At 37.4% G+C, this 21,850-nt stretch overlaps 1 protein-coding gene across 7 annotated transcripts; it reads right to left on the bottom strand.

Moving 5' to 3' along the window:
* Positions 1-4,506: 4,506 nt before the first annotated feature.
* LOC131435644 (serine/threonine-protein kinase 3) lies at positions 4,507-20,816 on the bottom strand. Of its 7 annotated transcripts, none has more exons than XM_058603756.1 (6): positions 20,726-20,816; positions 19,585-19,911; positions 6,899-7,707; positions 6,467-6,823; positions 5,924-6,402; positions 4,507-5,860 (listed from the first exon to the last, which is right to left on the bottom strand). In XM_058603756.1, exons 2-6 carry the CDS (start codon positions 19,596-19,598, stop codon positions 5,690-5,692), a joined length of 1,830 nt encoding a protein of 609 aa, XP_058459739.1. In that variant the 5' UTR covers positions 19,599-19,911; positions 20,726-20,816; the 3' UTR covers positions 4,507-5,689. The 7 variants fall into 7 exon arrangements, with proteins under 7 accessions (XP_058459739.1, XP_058459735.1, XP_058459734.1 ...); XM_058603752.1 differs by having other exon boundaries at positions 20,659-20,806; XM_058603751.1 differs by having other exon boundaries at positions 19,585-19,955; positions 20,595-20,803.
* Positions 20,817-21,850: the final 1,034 nt, after the last annotated feature.

Here is a 21,850-nt window from a genome sequence, read left to right as displayed (position 1 = left end):
ACCATTTCATTTTGACCGGTTTGGAGTAAAATTGAACGATTTTGATGCCCATGTGTTGGAGTTCTCACTTAACATAATTGAAACTACCAAATTACTACTGAACACTTCTTTGATTAATGATTCATGGTTCTGGAAACGGCAATGAAAAACTATGCATTCTTAAATTTGATAAGAATATTCCAATAATATTCCGCACTGATATGATAAAAAACGATTTTTTATTCAAACTAAAAGTTGATCCTTTATTGTACGACCAAATATAAATAATAAAGACAAAATTTTTTAAGAAATGTGCTTCGTTCTCGGTACCTTCAGAAATGACCGCACTCACCGCTTGGTGGAGCGCGAGATTAATTGCATTGTTATCATTTCAACCAAAGTGTGCCATAAAATCTCAATATATACAAATGAGCTACCGAATCGAAAGGGTTCTCACGGTTTGACATTTGCATTATGAATGTATGATGGGTACTTATCATTGCAACCAATTTATCACCATTGGTGCCAGTTTCACGGAGGACCGTAGATGTGCGCCAAGAAAGCTCGTGACTGTTATGTCTGGAAATTCGTTTGTGGTTAAACTTGAGCATAATGAAAACCGGATGAAATTTAAGTTATTCCTTCACGAATTTTCGAACTTTTGATCGAACGCTCTTCATCAAGTTCCGGACAAATGTTGCATCGCATTTTTTGGACGCTTGAGCCGAAGTTTTTTTAAACTCCTGCATGTTCCCAGTTGCCTTACCAGTCTTCTTGAAGACCCGATTGCCCAGTAACGTTCGATGGGTCGAAGCTGAGGGCAATTTGGTGGATTGATATTTTTCTCAACGAAATTTATACCCTTTTCCTCAAGCCAATTGAGAGTGGTTTTGGAATAGTGAGCCGACGCTAAATCCGGCCAAAACAGTAGAGGCGTACTATGCTTCTTATATAAAGGCAGCAATCTCTTCTGGAGACACTCAGATCGATAGATTTCTGCATTTATAGTTCCGGTAGTGTAAAAAATGGTTGACTTTAAACCACAGGAACATATTGCTTGCCATACCAGTACCTTTCGACCGAATTTCTCCACTTGAATCGACCTGTCCGCATAGCTCACATCCTCCCCAACGACGACAGTAAAGTATTGTGGACCTGGAAGGGTTTTTGAGTCCTCCTTTACATAAGTCTTATCGTCCATCAAAACCGCATGCATCCGGACACTGCAAAACACGCGAATATAATTTCCGGGCCCTTGTTGCTGCTCGCTTCTTCTGTTCTACACTTTGTTTCGAGATTTTCTGCTTCTTGTAGGTCTTCAGGTGATTTTGCCTTTTGATACGCTGGATCATTCCGACATTCGTTCCTTCTTTTTTGGCCAATTCACGTATTGACATCGATTTGTTCTTCATGATTAGAGATACCACTTTCTGGTCCAGTTTCGGGTTGGAAGAACCGGGTTTTCTGCCTCTTCCTGGTAGCTCATCCAAAGAATAGTGTTCTCCAAACTTATTAGTGACATGATGAATTCCAAACCGATTCACCAATTTTCGCATAGTAATACCCTTCTCACTTAGCCACGTGTCCATGACCTTATTTTCACTTTCTTTTCAATACGCGACATTTTGAAAACGCAGAATTTTAACCGCACAAACAAATAAACAAACTGAGTAAACAAGCTGTCAGCCAAACGCACAGCATGCTGTGATCTGAGCATAAAAAACCATCACAAATACATGCGTACAACACAAATGTATGTAAATAGATTATTTTCGATACACTCCTTAATATGTGATTAAATCGCCCTCACATAAATTAAGCAATATTTGATTTAAGTTATCGATGTAAAATAAGTTATACGGATTTATACTGGATTTTTCCTTCTATACCATCACTCTGATACTAAATGGAATACGGAAATTGAACGCGCACGATCTGACATCGCTGATTGGGATGCCAAATCTCTTGTAACGCTTTTAACACCTATAACAAAAAGTAACACATATAACGCTTTGCAAACAAAACTTACAAAAAAGAAACACATACAACGCTTCGTAGCGCCTAAAACTTACACAAAAGTAACGATGCGTAACGCCTATGATTCACGAAAGAGTAACGCATGTAACGCTTCGTTACGCCAACATCGTACGAAAATGTAACGCATGTAACAGTTCATAACGCCTATGATTCACAACAAAGTAACGCATCGTAACGCCTAAAACTTACAAAAAAGTAACGCATGTAAAGCTGCTGAAGGCACAAATCTCCAAATATCAAGAGGAACGTTCCATTTGAGCCAATTTGTTCTGATTCTGAGCACTTTTGACTTACTAAAAAGTAATACATGTAACACTTCGTAACGCCTATTACTTTAAAACAATTAACGCATGTAATGCTTCGTAACGCCTATAAATTACAAAAACGTAACGCACGTAACGCTCCGTAACGTTTATAACTTACAAAAAGTAACGCATGTAACGCTTCATAATGTCTATAACTTACAGAAAAAGTAACGCATGCAATGCCTCGTAACGCATATAACTTACAAAAAATTAACGCATCGTAACTCGTTTACCGCAAGAATCCAACCCTTATAACGGTTTTTAACATTCATAATGTCCTCAAAATAACTCATACGATTTGTAACACCCAATTTGAGAAAACGAGCTGGTACAGATTATATTTAAACAAACCTAAGTACATAGAAAAGACACGTCTGTCAGAAGTAAGTTTCGTTTGCATAATGAGAAGAATTCTCGTTTTCATCGTATCTACAAATCCTTACAGCAAATTCAGCAGCTAGAAGTTCTATATGGAAGATCTATAATAGAACAGAAACTGGAACAAACGTATCCCCAGCAAGCCGTTCTAGTTTTATTTATTCGACCAGTTCTTCTGTCTTTTATGTATTCAAACGGGACAGGCTGATGCTATACAGAAATAGCAGTCACTGAGGAATATAAATCAATAAAGAAATAACTACGTGTTTTCGTGTCCAGTAACCAAAACGTTCTGATCCAGTTTTATTACTCTTATGCCTTCGACCCTTTATTCTTACACTCGATCACTCATTCGTTTAACGAGAGGGTTCATGCATTTTACCGAACGTATTTTAAATCGAATCATATAGTATCGTATACTACACTGTCAAATTTAAAACTGGTCTACGATGCCGTTCTATTTTTTTGTATATTTGAAACACGAGTAAAACACTGCTGGGGCTGCCAGTTTTTCTTGTTATAAAATCCAGATTTAAATTTTGTAACTGGCATAAATTATGCATCAAGAACTAAAACATTACTGAATATGTCCTTAGTATGTTCGTATCAATCTCATCGAAGTGCAATTATTTATCAGGAAATTAACAGTTACCACGGTTACCACGGTTACGCCAACTTTGATTTTCACCAGTACCAGTTTCACCAAAATAAACTATCACAATACTTTCTCTGCGTAAGTCCTTAGTTTTGCCCGTTACAATGTACAGTCATGATGTATACAAGTCTGGTGCAAACCTAGCACTAGCTGGGACCAGTGATGCCACTTTTCCTTGAGATCAAATCCGTATATTGAGTTTCAAGTGTACTTATGGTCGTACAGCTTTAAGCTCTAATCCACAAAGGCAGGATTCCAACAATAATTGATCGGTAGCTAATAGACGCATGATTCCTATTCTAATTGGACAAAAAAGTGGAGAATATGTAACAATATTTTATTATTTTCCATTTATATCTAGAGATATAATGCGAGATCTAGATTTCTGGTAAAAATAATGCTAAATCCATAGATTTCATATGATCTCCGTAGATTCGTAGAGAAGACAGAAATCCATAGTTTTGGCATCTCTGACTGGGACCCTCATTACCGTTTTAACTTACACTTTTACTTTACTTGATTTCCACCCTTATTCTGCATTTTGATCGAATCGGAACAATCGAAAATTTCGCATTCTGTATCGCGATCGAGTTCGAGTTTTCCATTCAAATGTGGCATCCGATCGCTCGTGGTAATTGGAGGAGTCGAAATCAAGCCCTAAATTTATGCTAAGTTCACATAACATAATTTGAACTGTTTTTACGTTTCGTCTCCGACTCATCAGTGCGTTAACAGCTTGTATTGAACTACTAACTAGACTCAGTGGTTCAATATAAATCGCTAAGCAGACGTAAAGTTAGTTATATTAACAAAACACTTCTTGCTATTGCACCAAAGTTCAATGTCTAAACTGACGTCTCAAATGAAACCAGTTTCGGCTTACCGGTCGTACAGATTGTGGTAATTTAAAAGGTTGAAATTAACCCCTGAATTTAGTCTGCTTAGCGGTTTGTATTGAACCGCTAAGTCCAGTTCCAAAAAACTGCTTACGTACTGATGACTTGAAGACGAAGTGTGAAAAAACACTTCACTTAAAAATAACAGAAGTTTGTTCGGAGACATTCCATTTATCATTTTCTATTGCAAAACAGGACTCGAACCCCAAGAAGTAAGATTTTCGAAGCATTCTATTGAATCATTGAGTCGGATAAATCTAGAATAAATGTCTATATTTGACACATGGCAACTTTATATTTGTATGGATTCTTTAAAACTTTTCTCTGGATTTTTGTTGCTTTGTTGATCATAGGAGCGAATCTTTCTGTTTTGTTGAGGGGTTTGAAGACTGTAACTGTAGGTCGCCAGAGAACAGGGGGGTTGCAAGTTTCCCTAGATTGGCTGATTATGATGACGATTGTAAAATGCAATTCAGCTTGGTTGGCATAGATTTAACAGTGTTGATTCCCCTTCTCATGGTGGTTTATACTGCTTAGTACACATTACAAATCACCAGTTTATACTGCTTAGTACACATTCGTAAATATAGAAAGTAGCGACTTTGTTACTCTATACAACTATGCTTCACTTGTCCTGGATTTACATGAGGTCCACTTTGCTGTTTTTTTTTTACTTTGTTGTTACCGATACTGTCCGTATTAATATATTTGTTTTTTTTTTTCGTGAAATTATCCAATTTGATAGGTTATCAACGCGAAATTGTTAAATTCATAGGTTAACGTTATTCAGAACAGAAAATTTAGTTACAGCTGTGAGCACCAAATTTGATATAATACGTATAGAGTTTTGTTTCTTTCAGTTTTACCCATCTTGAGACAATAATAATAGTATTTTGGTTGGGACAGGAGATTTTGGCATCTAAAGTTTTGATTGAAATGATAAACAAACTAATCGTTGAGGGACGGAACATGATCAATGAACAGTTGTATTCATAAAAGTGTTTTGAGGCTCCAAAATTTCAAATGTCTAGTATGGGAAGGTTGGACAAATCAAACTATTTCCACTAAGCCGATAAAATAATTTCCAATAAATTAGTTTTATTTAGTCCCATCAGATATGATGGGAACCGACGACGAGCAAAGTCTACGTTTGCTGATGATTAGAATATAAATTCGAAAAGTCTACTACTGTTTAGTATGAATTTACTCTAATTCACTAAAATAGGCAGCTAGGGAGGTGGGAATGAAGGCGATGATTGCGGATGATAAGGTTGTCGTATGTGTGTTTTTTTTTGTTGCATAAAAAGGTTTTTGCCTCGCACAATGTTTGTAGCAGTGAAAACTATCGGCGTTCGGAAATTGGAACTAAAACATTAAACTTTTAAAATCCTAACAAATAAAATCGAACCATTCGCCTGTAGTGCTCGCTGATCCAGCACTCAGAATTCCTCCAGCTTTTGTTGCCGTTTCTGCTGTTTTGCCTCGATCGCATCGATGATGGGCTTCCGCTTGGCGTGGTAACGTTTGTTCGTTTCCGCTAGCTCTTTCTCCATCTCCTTGTCTATGCTGGCCAACCGTTGCTCGAGCTGTTCATAGTTGAGGAATTTAAGCTGCGAACAAGAAATTTCAAAATTGCATTGAAAGTTTACTTTTTGGTGTGAGATAAATATTACCGAATCGTATTCATGATCAATCAGGTTGATTCTATTGTTATAGATCCTATTGTGAGCTTCCATTCCTCCGTTGCCACCACCACCACCTCCTCCACCGCCTAATCCGTCCGGTGTTATCGCAATCGGTGACTGCTGATACTGCACCTGATGCATGTTCGGACTGACGGCGGAGATCTGATTGAGCTGTAGCTGCAGATGCGACTGAAACCGCTGCCGTTCATCGTTCAGATGTTGTTCATCGAGATTTTGCGACAATGGCGGAGCAGATGGATTCGGTTGTTTCGTAGGAGACTGTACCTGTGGCTGCGGTCGCTGTGGGGAAGCATCCTGAATTGCCTCCTCCGGAGAGGAACTGTCCTCGTCGTAGCTGTGCTGACCACTAGACTTGGTGACAAAATTGGCTGCTTCGGCTTCTTTCTTATCGAAGTGATCCAAAAACAGAGGCCGATACTTAGGCTTATCCGGATTGGTGTCGTGTCCTAGGAAAATTTTAAAAAAACTGTTAACACTGCCAATATTAAATCTACTGAATGTCGAACTCACTTTTCATTGTAGATTCTTCCGAATCGGAGTTGATCACCATTGTGCCGAGATTTGATTGCAGTTCCACCATAGTGGCATTATCCGGAACCAAAGTTCCGCAGTCTGTGTGGGCAATCATAGTGCCATCGCCGTCGTCTCGCCCAGGAACTAACGTGCCGCAATCCTCGGTGAACTCTTTCATAGTTCTCGAGTTTACTTCGTCTTCTTCCGAATCACCCTCGTGACAGTTGTTATTGTTGTTCTGCAATTGTTTGTTCGCCTGACTGATGGCAGCCGCATGTCTGTAGCTTTGATTCTCTCTAATCTCCTTGGCTTCCGCTATCATTTGACTAAGTATGCTACAGGGTTTGGCGTTTCCTAACAAAAAAATAAAACAGAAAAAAAACAAATTTTCAATCCACGAATCTATCGATTTCTTACTGAAAATGTTACCAATAAACTCATGCGTCAACAGATCCGTGGCCGTCGCCCGTTCCTCGGGATTTTTTACCAGGCACAAACTAACAAAGTCAATAAACTCCGGACTCCAGATGTCCGGGTCCCGAAAGGATGGTGGCGGTTTGGTGGGTATCATAAAAATAGCTCTCATCGGATGAATATCGCCGTACGGCGGTTTTCCTTCGGCCATTTCCAGTGCGGTGATGCCCAGAGACCAAATATCCGCCACACAGTCGTATCCTATTTCCTCTATAACCTCCGGGGCCATCCAGAATGGAGTCCCAATCACAGTGTTTCGTTTGGCCATCGTATCCGTTAGCTGTCCGGCCACACCAAAATCTGCCAGCTTGGCGTGACCTTCCGAGTTCAGTAGTATGTTACCGGCCTTAATATCTCGATGAATCTTTCTTCTCAGATGCAGATACTCCAGTCCCTTCAGGGTGTCGATCAGAATCGTCGCAATTTCGTCTTCCGACAGGGTCTTCTTCCGCAACCGCATAATATCGGACACGCTGCCCGCTCCGCAGTACTCCATCACGATCCAGAGGTCGGTGTTCTTGAAGTAACTGCCATAATACTTAACAACGTACGGTGAGTCGCACTGCTGCATAATCGATATCTCCTTGATTATTTCCTGCAGGTCCGTGTCCACCGGGACCTGTTTGATCGCGAGAACCTGCTCGCTTTCCTTGTGCAGTGCTTTGTACACCGAACCGTAGCTTCCCTCGCCCAACTTGCACAGGATGTCGAACACTTCCTCCGGTTGGCGGGTGAGGCTCTCCTCCGAGAGTTTCTTAAGTTCGCTGAAACCAGACGATGAAGAGTAAGGTTAATGATAAATAAATATAAGGATTTTAAAAATATTCATAAGATTGCAACTAAGTTTCGAAAACCTGCGTGTAAGTATTTTTAAATGCAAAAACCGGATAAAAACATAAAGTGCAAAATTCGAACACAAAATCGTTTAAAAATTTTTTTTTACAAAGAACTGTACAGAAAAATGTTGAATGCAAAAACCGGACAAAAACTTAGTTTTTAGGTTCTTAGTGACTTAGTGACCGTCGTTGAAATGACAGTTTGAAATTTCAATCACTCATTACCTTGTAATTTTGGAACTGCGAGACGAATCAAAGATAGAAATTGTATACAACCTTAAAATTATTCCTTTTAATCTAAAAATGTGACAATCGATTAAGCGTTCTATGAAATGTAAAAGTGAGTTCCTCTTTAAAGTTTTTGTCATTATTTATGGTACTTCCAGGAACGGTATTTAGAGACCAGCACAACTAAAACTAGTTCGTATGTCCATTGATTAGTATGATGAATAAATTAAAATATTTTTGCGTCTAACTTTTAAGATTTTTTGGTATCGTAATCTTCTATGACGGTTTGAATTTAGAAAAATGATCACCCTGTAATTTCAAAATTGGAAATCGGTATCGGATAAAATTTACCAATTTTGTATGGGACCATGAGTTTACTTTAATTTCGTCTTGGCCTTGTTCGAGCTTCCCAAGTAGCAATCCGCAACTAGTTCTGATGCGACTAAGTCCAAACTATGTTGCAACAAGAGCACGAATATGTTTTTTATGTTATACTGGTTAAAACAAGGTGACAGTAATGTTTCTCATAACATAACTAGTTACGAAATAATTATTTGGGTTTCAAATCACCACATCTTTTTGTCATATTGAATTAATTATAAATTATAAGCTATCTTTACTTAATCCAAACATATCTTTTATAACAACTATGCTTCGAGCTACTAGTTGAAAATAAGTTTATTTGACTCCAATATTAGCAACCCGTAACTAGTTTTGATACCACTTAACCCAACTGTGTTGCAAAAAGAGCACGAACATGTATTTTATGTTATACTGGTTAAGACAAAGTGACAGCAGTGTTTCTTTGTAACGTAAACATTGAACTAACTATCATTTGTAAGTTATCGTTACTTGATTCTAACATATCTTTAATAACAGCTATGCTTTTAGCTACTTGTTGAAAAAAGGTTTATTTTCCGTCACGAAATCATTATAAATACGTTAGCGTATATATGAATCGTTACTGTGAATTGATATAGCAATAACATAGATATTATAAGATTATAACATACAATTTCTGCATTGATTCAGATAGTTATCGGTAGGTTTTCCCAACGTTATGATAACGAAAATGCAACCAAAAAAACTACTTTTTGCCGAAAATAGTGAAAAGCAGAATAGTCCTTTTTGTTCTATGCACTGTCATAAACACGAAGAAAATAATACACCCAAACCTCCATTTACGTAACTTATATATGTATATATGTATTAACTAGCTGACCCGTCGAACTTCGTCTCGCCTGAAATTATTTTTTTAAATTTGTGTTTTCGAACAGCAGAGTTGCCAAACGTTAATGTTTCTTTCCATTATTTTACTAATTACTTGGCTTACAATAAACGAATTACGACAAATTCATATCCAACACAATAACTTCGTCCCGAAGAAGAAATATCATCAAGAATTATTGTGGATATGTTCAATGCTTTTGTTACGCAAAAACTAAACAAATGCATCGTTTGCCGTCTCATCCTTCGAGTCAGTGTATTAAACAGAGATTGTAGATCTCTCTCAAACTAAAGATTTGACATGTGGGATGATGGATTGGATTGAATCATATCTGACTGATCGTAGTATGACCGTGAGAATTGGCGACTGCGTTACTCCATCATTCATTGTGAGCTCTGGTGTTCCTCAGGGAGGCCATCTAGGACCATTCATATTTCTGCTATATCTAAATGATCTGAATTTCGCATTGCAATGCATGAAGCTATCATTCGCCGACGATTTCAAACTGTTTCATCTCATCAAATATCTGAAAGACTCAAACTTCTTGCAGTCACAGTTGGATGTATTTTCTAACTGGTGCAACGTCAACAGAATGGTTATCAACGCCTTCAAATGCTTCGTTATCTCCTTCTCTCGTAAACGAACCACGATCATGTATGATTACACTATTTCGCAAGCTGTACTAAAACGGGAGACATCAATTAAGGATCTAGGAGTGTTATTGGATTCAAAACTTAGTTTCAAAGGTCACATAGAATATACTTTCTCTAAAGCATTAAAGATGCTAGGATTCATCTTTCGCATCTCAAAAAATTTCAATAACATATACTGCCTGAAATCGTTATATTGCACTCTAGCTCGCGAGTATGCTGTTGTTGTTTGGGCACCATATTATCAAACAGATAAGCTACGCATTGAAACTGTTCAGTGCAAGTTCATTCGTTTTGCTTTGCGTCGCCTACCCTGGAGAGATCCATTTAATCTTCCAAGCTACGAAAATCGTTGTAGACATACACTTCGATTTGCTGGATGAAAAAGAGATGACCAAGATAAATACTTTAAATTGACCCCACAAATTTCCAAAAGCAGTCCTCGGGGATTGTTGTTTATCATTGAATATTAAGACTGAAGACGTTTAAAATTTAGTAGCAAATCCTTAGGTATTATCGAAAGTAATAAACTAATTTTGAACGGTTGTCCATAACCTACTTCACCGCTAGTGATATTACTTAGTCGTGTTTGATGAATGTTCGTAGCAGGATAATGACAGGATCAATTTTCGATTAACGAATTAGCGATAAAATGAAAAATACTTGGACATTCGAAAGTTCAAATTACTCTTTTATTAAATATTGTGTTCATTAACTTTGACATGAACGCTATATTCGTTCAAGAATTGTATCAAAAGACCTCTCATTCGTCGAGCCACCACATCGGTTTGCTTAGTATTCAGTCCTGAGAATCAATATTCTGTTCTAGCGGAGTGAACATGAGGAGTGATTATACCAGTATTCTTCTTATCGTTAAAACCAATGTATAAAACAGCAGATCTCACAACTAATGGTTCTTACATGCCACGATTTCTCCTTCAGATATGATATTCACGAATCGCATATGGTAATTCGTCAAGTAATCCAAAGTTCGGAAAATGAAATGATTTGGCTTAAGCAGCTTACAAATGTCATGAATAGCATCCTAAGCAGACCGTTTTGAAGTAAACTACTCTTGAAAACTTACCCGAATCGGCTGAACAAACTTCAGCATGCCAAATGCCAGGAAAATATTTTCATCTGAACTCATTATTTCAACAGCAGAATCCTAACATTGATACGTAAAAAATCGTTACATAATTTGATTTGTTCAACTCACGCCCACGATGGCCAACATAATTCTTCTAACTACATCTACTGGTAAATGACATTAGAACTTGTGTTTCTGTTTACGGTATAGCTAAAACAGTCATTTGGCAAGTAATGATTTTGATACCCTATTAAGCACGCGTTTTCAAATGACGAATCAATCATGCATGTAAAATCTCCACCCAAATCTACTCGTTGCGCGCCAAACGATTTTCCAAAGATCTAGTATTCTTTTCTTCAACGGCGAAATACTGAGCATCTACTTGCGCGCCAAACATCAATTGTAGATCTAGCAATCATTGGCGACTTTTTCAGTGGAAAATTCCATTGTCCATACAAAATAACTTTATTGGTTTTTCCCACTTTTCCGGTAAGTTTTCCTAATTTTTTTGATGTACGAACCCGGTGGGGGTAAAAACTGATCAAACAAAAAAAAAGCATCTCAATCCGTCCATCCGTTCTTACGTGATGCGATTACAAAGAATGATCTCTGCATTTTTATATATATAGATATACGTACACATGTGTGCAAATATTTGTATTTCTCAATACATAACAGATCGGCTGAAAAGTTCGTATCGTTTCTATGAGAGGGCGCTACTGGAATTAAATCCATACCATTTTCAGTTAGTACCAACCTTCAAAAGATACGTGTATAAATTTGACAGCTGTCTGATTATTAGTTTGTGAGATATTGCATTTTGAGTGAAGCTACTTTTGTTATTGTGAAAAAAATGGAAAAAAAAGAATTTCGTGTGTTGATGAAACACTACTTTTTGATGAAAAAAAGTGCCGCCGATACCAAAAAATGGCTTGATGAATGTTATCCAGACTCTGCACCGGGCGAAGCAACAATTCGTAAGTGGTTTGCAAAATTTCGTACTGGTCATATGAGCACCGAAGACGATGAACGCAGTGGACGTCCAAAAGAGGCTGTTACCGATGAAAACGTGAAAAAAATCCACAAAATGATTTTCAATGGCCGTAAAGTGAAGTTGATCGAAATAGCTGACACCCTAAAGATATCAAAGGAACGTGTTGGACATATTATTCACGAATATTTGGATATGAGAAAGCTTTGTGCAAAATGGGTGCCGCGTGAGCTCACAATCGATCAAAAACAACAACGAATTGATGATTCTGAGCAGTGTTTGGAGCTGTTATATCGAAATAAACCCGATTTTTTTCGTCGATATATAACAATGGACGAAACATGGCTCCATCACTTCACTCCGGAGTCCAATCGACAGTCAGCTGAGTGGACTGCACGCGATGAATCGAACCCAAAGCGTGGAAAGACTCAACAATCGGCCGGTAAGGTTATGGCGTCTGTATTTTGGGATTCGCATGGTATAATTTTCATCGACTACCTTGAAAAGGGAAAAACTATCAACAGTGACTATTATATAGCGTTATTAGAGCGTTTGAAGGACGAAATTTAATAACAAAAACGGCCTAATTTGAAGAAGAAAAAAGTTTTGTTTCATCAAGACAATGCACCGTGTCACAAGTCGATGAAAACCATGCTGAAATTGAACGAATTGGACTTTGAATTGCTCCCTCATCCACCGTATTCTCCAGATTTGGCCCCCAGTGACTTTTTCCTGTTCTCAAACCTCAAGAGAATGCTCGCTGGTAAAAAATTTAGAAGCAATGAAGAGGTAATCGCTGAAACTGAGGCCTATTTTGAGGCAAAGGACAAATCGTACTACAAAAATGGTATCGAAAAGTTGGAAGATCGCTATAATCGCTGTATCGCCTCCGATGGCAATTATGTTGAATAATAAAAACGAATTTTGGCAAAATGTGTGTTTCTATTAAACGATACGAGCTTTTCAGCCGAACTGTTATAAACATTAGTAAAGTAAAAGCGATCATTTGTATATATAAATATTTACACATATATGCAGACGAGTGAGTGTTTAAGCATACATACATACATATATAAGGTTCGTAAAAGGAGGTTTGGGTGTATAGGGATTGAACATCAATTGTGATAATATTATAGGGTTATTTGTTGTTTATTTTTAATATCTTTATAAACAGTTTTAAAATCGTTGTGGAATTTGTACCTTGTACCAAGTTTGTGATTTAATGTACTCTTCTGCTTTTTTATTGATGATAGAAAAGTGTTCTGGATTCATTCAATGTTTATAATGTCGATGGTGACTAAGTTTCAACTAGTTTACATGAAAGCAAGTTATTTTCAAGTTATGAAAAGATAAGATCTTTCAGTATGGCATTACAACGTAACGACAACTTATTTTTAACCGACTGCAACTAGTAGAAACTGCGCTTTTTGAGTCATGCAAGTGGTTAGATGTTAGTAACAATCACTTAAATATCTAGTTGCATAGCTAGCGTAACAAAAATTGTTACTTGGGTTCTCTATTTCCGGAAATCGGTGTAGCCGAAATCAGTTAAATTCACCTAATGGATTGTAAACCATTTCATTCGATTCAAAATTTTTGAAAATCGGTGTAGCCATTTTAGAGTAATCGTAGTGCGTTCCAAATAAATTTTTTTGAGTGCCTTCCGGGATCGAAAGCCGAATACCGACCAAACTGAAATAAGTTGATTTGGTAATCGAATCTCAAACTCTGTGAACCCGATAAATTTATGTGAAATTTTTACACTAATCCCCCTGTATCTCCTGAACCGGAAGTCGGATCTGATAAAAAACAAACAGTTTAAGTTAAGACCTTTGATTTGAGTGTTAGATGAACGAAATCGGTTCAACCATCTACAAGTAAAATGAATGACATTATTTTAATATCATCCTTTAGTTCCGGAACCACAAATCGGATCAAAAGTTTGTAGAAATCAGTTAAGTCATTTCCGAGAAAAATTAGTGAAATTATTTCTCACATACACACAATCTCGACGAACTTCTTCGAATGGTATAAGGGTGTAAGAAGTTGTGTTCTTCCAGCAATTATTGCTGCAAGCAGGGTAAATCAATAAAAATATGAAATTCAGGGTTGTTACGAAAAATTTCAAAATCAAAACGCGCGAAATCCACGCGAAGTTGAAAGCTAAAACGAGTGATATTCGAGCGAAGTGTTACACAACTATTTTTATGCAGGTAACATTTTCCGCAGAGCTTGAAAATTCACTTAAATATAATATAAAAATCTGCATAAGTTTGTCATATGAGCACAATAAATAGGTCCGCATACAACACGTTACTTCTAGAAATTCCACGAAAACGATTTGATTTTTATTCTTCATCCTTTTCGATGCCCTTAGTTAGTTAATACTCTCTGATGAACGGAAAATGTTACAGTAACAATAAAAATGCTTACAATTGTGATTTTGAAAGAAGTTAAACAGATTTCAGCGAAGACATTTTATTTGCTTCAACTCTTCTTGCCCGGCAAGCATTTCCTTCTTGGTAAGAAGAACTTTAAGGTAGAATACATCAGGATGATCTGATTAACTATTTTTAATTTCAGTTTCAATTATAATAGCGCCTTCTCCTGTTATCAGATTTTACTCTGATTCTTTTATTCTTTTATTTGGATCAGGGAAATGCCCACTGGGGTTATTTTTGTGTCAAACTTGTTCTCCAGCAGGCATAAAACCTCCTCATCTCTCGCGTCAATAGATTAAAATCATCCGAATGATAAATTTCTTTAAATCTAGTGCTTCTATAGTAACTAAATCTAATGAGACAGTAACATATGAAACGATTTCTTGATAACATTACGTGATAAAGTCGAAAGAATTGAAACATTTGTGAAATATGTGGTACATGCTAGCAATAGGCTCGTTATATCCATAATTAGTTCTAACATAGGAAATCCGAAGAAAGGAATATGATCGAAGATTACGGCGTCGAATGCCAAATTGTAATTATTGCAATTGCTCGGAGCAAACAATCCGCGACTAAAGATGACCAGATAACCGCAGCATATTCGAGAGTTGAGCGAACTAAAGCGCAATACAGAGCAGTATAGCTTAGAGGCTCTGGAGATAGTAAGCTCTATGTGCTCTTTAAACTGTAACTTGGATTCCAGAAAAAGCACCCAAGCCCTTAACAGACGATGCGTGTTGGAGAACAGTTTGTGGAATATTATAGTCGAACATGAATACAGACTTTTTGCTACTCAAAGAGATGACGGAGCATTTAGTGGCATTTCAAACCATTTTGAAATATGAAAGTCATCGGCGAACGATAGTTTCATACACTTGATCGAAAAATTTCGATCGTTTAGAATTATAAACGGTCCAAGGTGACTTCCTTGAGGAACTCCAGAGGTAACAGCAAATGGTGAGGTTGCACAGGCTTATATTTTCACTATCATTTCATTACCAGTTAAATACGATCGAAGCCAATTCAAAAATGATCCTTTTAATCCCAGTCTACTTGACTTGGAGATCGTTTTGTGATGATTAATTTTGTCGAACGCAGCAGCAAAATCTGTTTGTAGTCGTGCTTGTAAAGAACGTATGATGAAGGAAGTGTAGGTTACTAAATTTAGGGAAGTTGAAGGCTTTGGCATGAATCCATGCTGAGTCTGAGATATGTAGTCAGAGCAACTATGTGTTATAAAAACCAGAACTATAATTTCAAACAGCTTCGATACAGCGCACAAAGCTGCAATTCCACGGTAGTTGGATACTATAGCCTTTTTCACACAGGATTTCTTCCATATTCCAGGAAAAATTCCAGAACGCAAACAACAATTGAAAATGTTGGATAGTGGAACAAACAAACTATTAGAACAATTTCTTATCACCACGGATGAAATCCTAGAATTTCTTCGTTTCTTTTCTTGTCTAACTTCGCTTCGTAAGTCTGTCGTGCAAATTTTGTTTCAAAAATGCGATTTTGTGACCATATTATTGAAGAATAGCATTCCATTTATTACGTTCTTTGCGTTACTGAATGTGTTTTCACTGAGACGATATCTTCCATCAGACATCAATATCCTTGAGTGCGAAAATCTTCTTTCGATTTCCGCATTGGAATGAGAAAACGCCATCACATATATCGAAAAGTTTTTGTAATTCCTGGTTTCCTATGTTGAAATAGCAATTTGTATCACTTGAGATCGAAGAGCATAAAATCGAAACTTTGTCCAATGAAAACACCTTCTATTACCTTCTAGTAAATTTTTGGTTCATCAAGGTGAAAATTCATCAATTCGGCCAGCTCGACCAATTGCTGAAACGTTCGCCCATCTTTAATTTTGTAGGGTTTGATGTTGATGGAATGATGTTTCTTGAAATTCGCGCGAAATCCGCGCCATTGCATCAAAATCTTAGAATCTAAATTTGAAGCAATTGTGGAATACATTGCCAAAAAACTGAAAAATCAGTTATAGATTTCAAGGATCCATCAACTATTGACGGAGATAGCGATTTTTTAGCCTTTTCCTAATAGTTGGAGTTCTGAACGAAGCACAAAGAAAAGACGCTTGGAATCAAAACTTTCAATACACAATACAATCGTTTCTGAGTGATTGAAAGATTGAATACAATACTCTTCAGCATAGTATTTTGGCTCGATTTGTTTTGGCACGGTTCCTTTTTCGATTGTGATGTGTTGAACATTATATTGTAAATTTTGCATTGCATTCTATATTGATTGAAATTGTCTTGTTTATTAAAGAAAAATATTTTGTCCTATTTACTTCAAAAAAGCACGTTTCCGATTTTGCATTCAGTTCCGGAATTTCATAAAGTTTTTCTGCCGACGGTCGCTGTGGAACGCAGCAAGGATCAGGCCGCACATAACAAGTAAGTACACCATGCTTCGTCTGCAGCGGCAGTCGACAAAAAAACTTCAAGAACCGGACTTGGTTTTGGAAGAACCGGCTAAATTATTCCGGTTTTAGCATTTTTTTGAACCGATTATTGCAAAAAATATGTTATTAAAAGATGTTTGTTTTGCAAAATCCGTGCCCTGTTTTTGCACAACGTTTTTATTTTTTTATTTGCTTTCAGAAATACTTAAACGGGGTTTCCAAACTTAATTAAACTAATCCGATTTCTGCATGCATCACTTAATAATGGATGGGCATATTTACAGTCTAGTTTTGTTTGATCAGATTTCACCCCCGCCGGTTTCGTATATCAGAAAAACTAGGACAATTCTCCGGAAAAATGAGAAATTCATAAAACGGTTTTGGAATTTTTCACTGAAAAAATATGCCAATGCTTGTTAGATCTTCTATAGGTATCTGGCGCGCAACAAGATGAGCAGTATTCCGGTTCCGGAGTTACGGGGTAAAATGTGCAAAATGAACTAAAAAGTACACTCGATATTCTCAGAGACCACTCATCCAATTTTCACAAGCTTAGGTTCAAATGAAATGTTTTACAACCCATTCAAAGACTGTCCCAGAAAGTATGGACGCAACCAAAAACCGCTGCCATTGCAATACTTTAGAATCTGTCAATTTTTATGGCTGCGAAAACCTACGTGAAACTCGATTACAAATCCTTGCCGGGACCACAATATTATACGGTGCGAGAAGGGCAAGTGTTAAACCAGTCCGAGACATCGATTGAAGTCAAAAAATTTGCTAAGAAAACTATGGTCTGGCAAGCAATTTGTAGCTGTGGTAAGATTTCGAAACCCTTCATCACCACTGCTTCAATGAACAGCGAAATATACATCAAGGAATGTTCACAAAAAAGACTTTTACCCATGATCAGAAGCCACAAGGATCCTGTAGTCTTCTGGCCGGATCTTGCTTCTTGCCACTACTCGAAATCAACGGTAGAATGGTAGGTACTACCAAAAATGTCACTTTCGTTCAAAAAGACATGAATCCATCAAATTGCCCACAACTTCGACCAATTGAGGAATTTTGGGCATTAACGAAGGCACATCTTAGGAAACATGTCTCGGCAGCCGAAACCATTCAACAGTTCGAAAAAGATTGGAAAAAAGTGTCAAAACTTGTCGCCAAGAAGTCTGTACGGAATTTAATGAGAAACGTTCGCAAGAAGGTGCGCCAGCTAGTCTACAATGGCTAAGTAGCAAATGTTGAGAATAATATTCTGTTGTTGTAGTCTAACATTATCAGTATATCGAATAAAATTCGAATATTTAACACTTGTTAATTATTTACAGCGAAATCAAAGTGCGTCCATACTTTCTGGAATAGTCTTTAAATCTACTTACATTTAGATACAACCTCCGATTCCGGAATTATTGACTGATAAGTATAAAAATTTCAATTCCAGAAGCGTGTTTTTATACATGACTTGGAAAAATCGAGCAAAATATCTTCAAATATGTAATCATACAATTCTTCAATTAAAGTTTGGTTAAAACAGATTTTTTTCATTTGGTTTATGTAAAAATACGTCGAATAATATTTTTTCTGAACAATTGCCGAATGCTGAACAACATAGCAATTGCTCTATATGAGATGTGATTTTCGCGGCTTTTGAATGGTGATGACTTTCACTTGCGTCCAGCCAGATGAAACAATGTTTTGTTCAAGAAACCTTATGAAACTTTTATGTGAAGTGAGACAGATTTTGCCATTAGTTGAATTCAATTCTGTCCAACCCAGGAGCATTATTGTTACAACACGAAACGTTCCTTCATTGGAAACTGGTATTAATAGAATCATTATTTGCTGGAATCTCGCCTATAATTCTTTACGTATGAACAGAATCTGGAGTAAAATCTGAACAAAGTAAAATATAATCAAGTTAACGATTCCTCAATAATCTGACCGTTTGTTTTTAATGTGTTGATTGAAGCTTTTCTAGACAAACCCTAGACGAAATGTCACCAATAGCTGCACTACTTGGCATGAATTAGGGTTCTGTATTTAATATCTGAAACCATTTTTCTTTTCAAATTCTCCCCCTCCAGGGTTTAGAAAAGATTTGCAGGCATTTTGTTTCGTCTGTTTAGCACCTGAGCACTCTTAGTCCCACTAAGGGATCAAGTCATTTACTAGTAAAATGTTTACTGATATTTCTACTGTAACTAATCGCCAGTATGTTTTCCAATTTCGCACCTTATCCAATTAACTTTGGCAACGTATTACCACTCCTGCGTACAAACGTAACAAGTTGCTGTCCGCCGGCTCTGGTTCCGGACTAGACATCGTATGTCACTCACTTATACGAGGTTTTTTTGAAACGGGGTTGGACATTGTGGGTGGTAGCGCGCCCGCCACCCCCACCTGATTGAGGTATTATAGTGTCGTTAATCGTTCTCACCGGCTACCTGGAGGCTTGCATATCGTGACACAGCGCATGGAAGACCACGCGTTCTTTCCTCATATGTACATAACATGTTTTTATTGATTATTCTTGTGTCTATTTATAAATCTCACTTCTGCACGCTCAAAATTTTTGTGCTATTTTTTGCTCGCCTGTCTTTTCGAGAAGTAGGCTATGGTGATGCAAAAATATATACCATGTCACAAGATTTTCCTCTGGTACTCTGAACGGACTCACACGATGCTCAAGTGTATCTGAGCCTTACAGAAGCAATACAACCGAAGTACTTACTTTTTGGAAGACATTTCTCTCTGGTCACTTTCGGTTATCGGGCTGCTGCTGATAAACTTCCGTCCGTTCGGTCGTCGTCTATCGCCCTCGTGTGTTTTATGCTTATATTAGCCGTGCTAGCACTTTACATATAATATGACAAACACAATCATATCAAACTTTCGCCATCAAATCAACATAATAATCACTAAGTTTAAACACATATCGTGCCGAAGCAGTGGGCGAACGGCTGAACAGCAAGTTCGGACGACTTCACGTTCTACATCTATCCTATGATGCGCACCCGTTTAAGTTCACTGATTCATTCCTGGGCATCTGTTGTTTCGACTTCAAGGCCAATTCGAATAAATTATGAAAAAAAAAAACAAACACTGCGGAGCACCGAACAGCCGAGAGTAAAATGATTATTCTGATATACAGGTAGATCAAAAATTGATGACAGTAGTCTGGTTCCGGTTTCAACAACACCACGTAGAATCGTGCTGTTTTATTCGGTTCCTGAACGGTTTGCTACTTCACTAATTAGTACCATCTCATTCTTTCATTTCGCAAAAAAATACTAAGGGAGAGATGTACATATGCGGCATAAGACCAAATATGTATATGCTACCTATTTATGTGCTGAGAATAAGGTACGTTGCCTTATATCTGTTTACAAGTCTAGTTCGGATCGAACGTAAATATTGAAACTGTTCATGTTTTCTATGGTTGGGCATAATCTAGGAATATACTACAGCTTTTTATAGTTAGTCGTAAATGCTATAAATTCGGCAGCCGCTTTTTGCTGCACATTACTCCAAAACCAACTACAGATCATCAGACCTTTGATGCACGGAAAGCAGAAAAAAATGGTAAGGTGTGTGTGCGCCGTACGTCGCGGCAATGAAAATGGAAGTGTCTCGACTGTCCCGCTGCCTGGCCTTGTTGTGTCTGTTCTGTTCCAACAGTCGGTAGTTATCCGTGATCGTTTCCCATCGAACACTGGGATAAATTATGTAAGAAACACAAACCACAAACAAGAAGCACTTTTCTTTGATAACGTGCTACACACTACACAACATTACAGCATTGTACCAGAACTGCTGAAGAACGGATCCGCCGTCGTCGGCCTTTGCTAATATGTTTTTATTATTTTTGCTACCTTCCCTGGCAGACGGGGGCCGTAAATTATACTACTAACAAACCGTTCAGATGAATGAATGGAACGGAACTGACATCGCGAGTGGACGAACTTTTGACAAGTTCGTCGTTTGCCGAAAGAATGAAAAGAAGGTATGCCATACGAATGGCTGCGTACTTCGTGACTTTGGAATAAACCAGAGATGCCAGATATTTTCATATAAAATCTGTATTACTTTGAAATGCTCTATTGTTTGTTTACCATAATCTGAGCGCTCTGATTGCCCACCAAATGCCCCAGATGTTGGCTACTATAGCACTTGCTTGAACACCACAGCCTAATAACCGGCTGGTATTCACAATCCAATCGAAATCCATGAACAATCGGAATTAACATAACATAATTTCTATTGCATATACTTTCAAAATGTTGACTTCGTAAGCTCACGTGGGATTTCTGCGCTTAACGTTAATCCTTAAGTCATGTCATCCAACTCTTAGTCTAGCAATTATGTTTCGTGATGCTCGATTTAAATTTGTCTAAGTTTCAACTATAATTATAGTTATATTTCAGGGCTGATAATCAAATACCAACTTAATTTTAATTAAGTTTTTTTGTGATCAATTTAGGATTCGCCCATTGATTATGACACTTCTATCTCGCTACTGCTACTAAAGAGAACTCAGTCAAAAAAGTTTAATTTATTTTTTCCTATTTTTGTGAAATCTGTATAAATCGGTATTACGTGAAAAGCTAAGGGAAATCAAAATGTTCTTTTTATATATACTTTTGAATATTTGTTTATATCCAGGTAGAGTGAGAACTAGAAACAAATGGTTTTATCTGAGATATTACTTTTGGGGATTTGCATTTATTCAATTAAAGTGAGCATTAAAAAAATACACTCATTCCCCAAACTTGGCTTTCGTGATAAGTTTTTCGTGCAATAATAAAGCAAAATCCTTTGTACACTCGATTACTGATGACTCGGCAATTCATGATTCGATCTCAATTGCTTTTGCCGAACTAACAGCAAAATTACTGCTGACAGGTTCGGCAATCATTGACAGTTCAGGATTGCCGAAATTCTCAGTAATTATACATTTTACCGAGACGGTTACCGAGCCCTCGACTCTGCAAATTTCG

The sequence above is a fragment of the Malaya genurostris genome, chromosome 3 (assembly GCF_030247185.1).
Source record: "Malaya genurostris strain Urasoe2022 chromosome 3, Malgen_1.1, whole genome shotgun sequence".
NCBI classification, from domain to species: domain Eukaryota; kingdom Metazoa; phylum Arthropoda; class Insecta; order Diptera; family Culicidae; genus Malaya; species Malaya genurostris.
The sequence above is the reverse complement of the archived record's forward strand: the minus strand, read 5'-3'. Positions and strand labels throughout refer to the sequence as shown.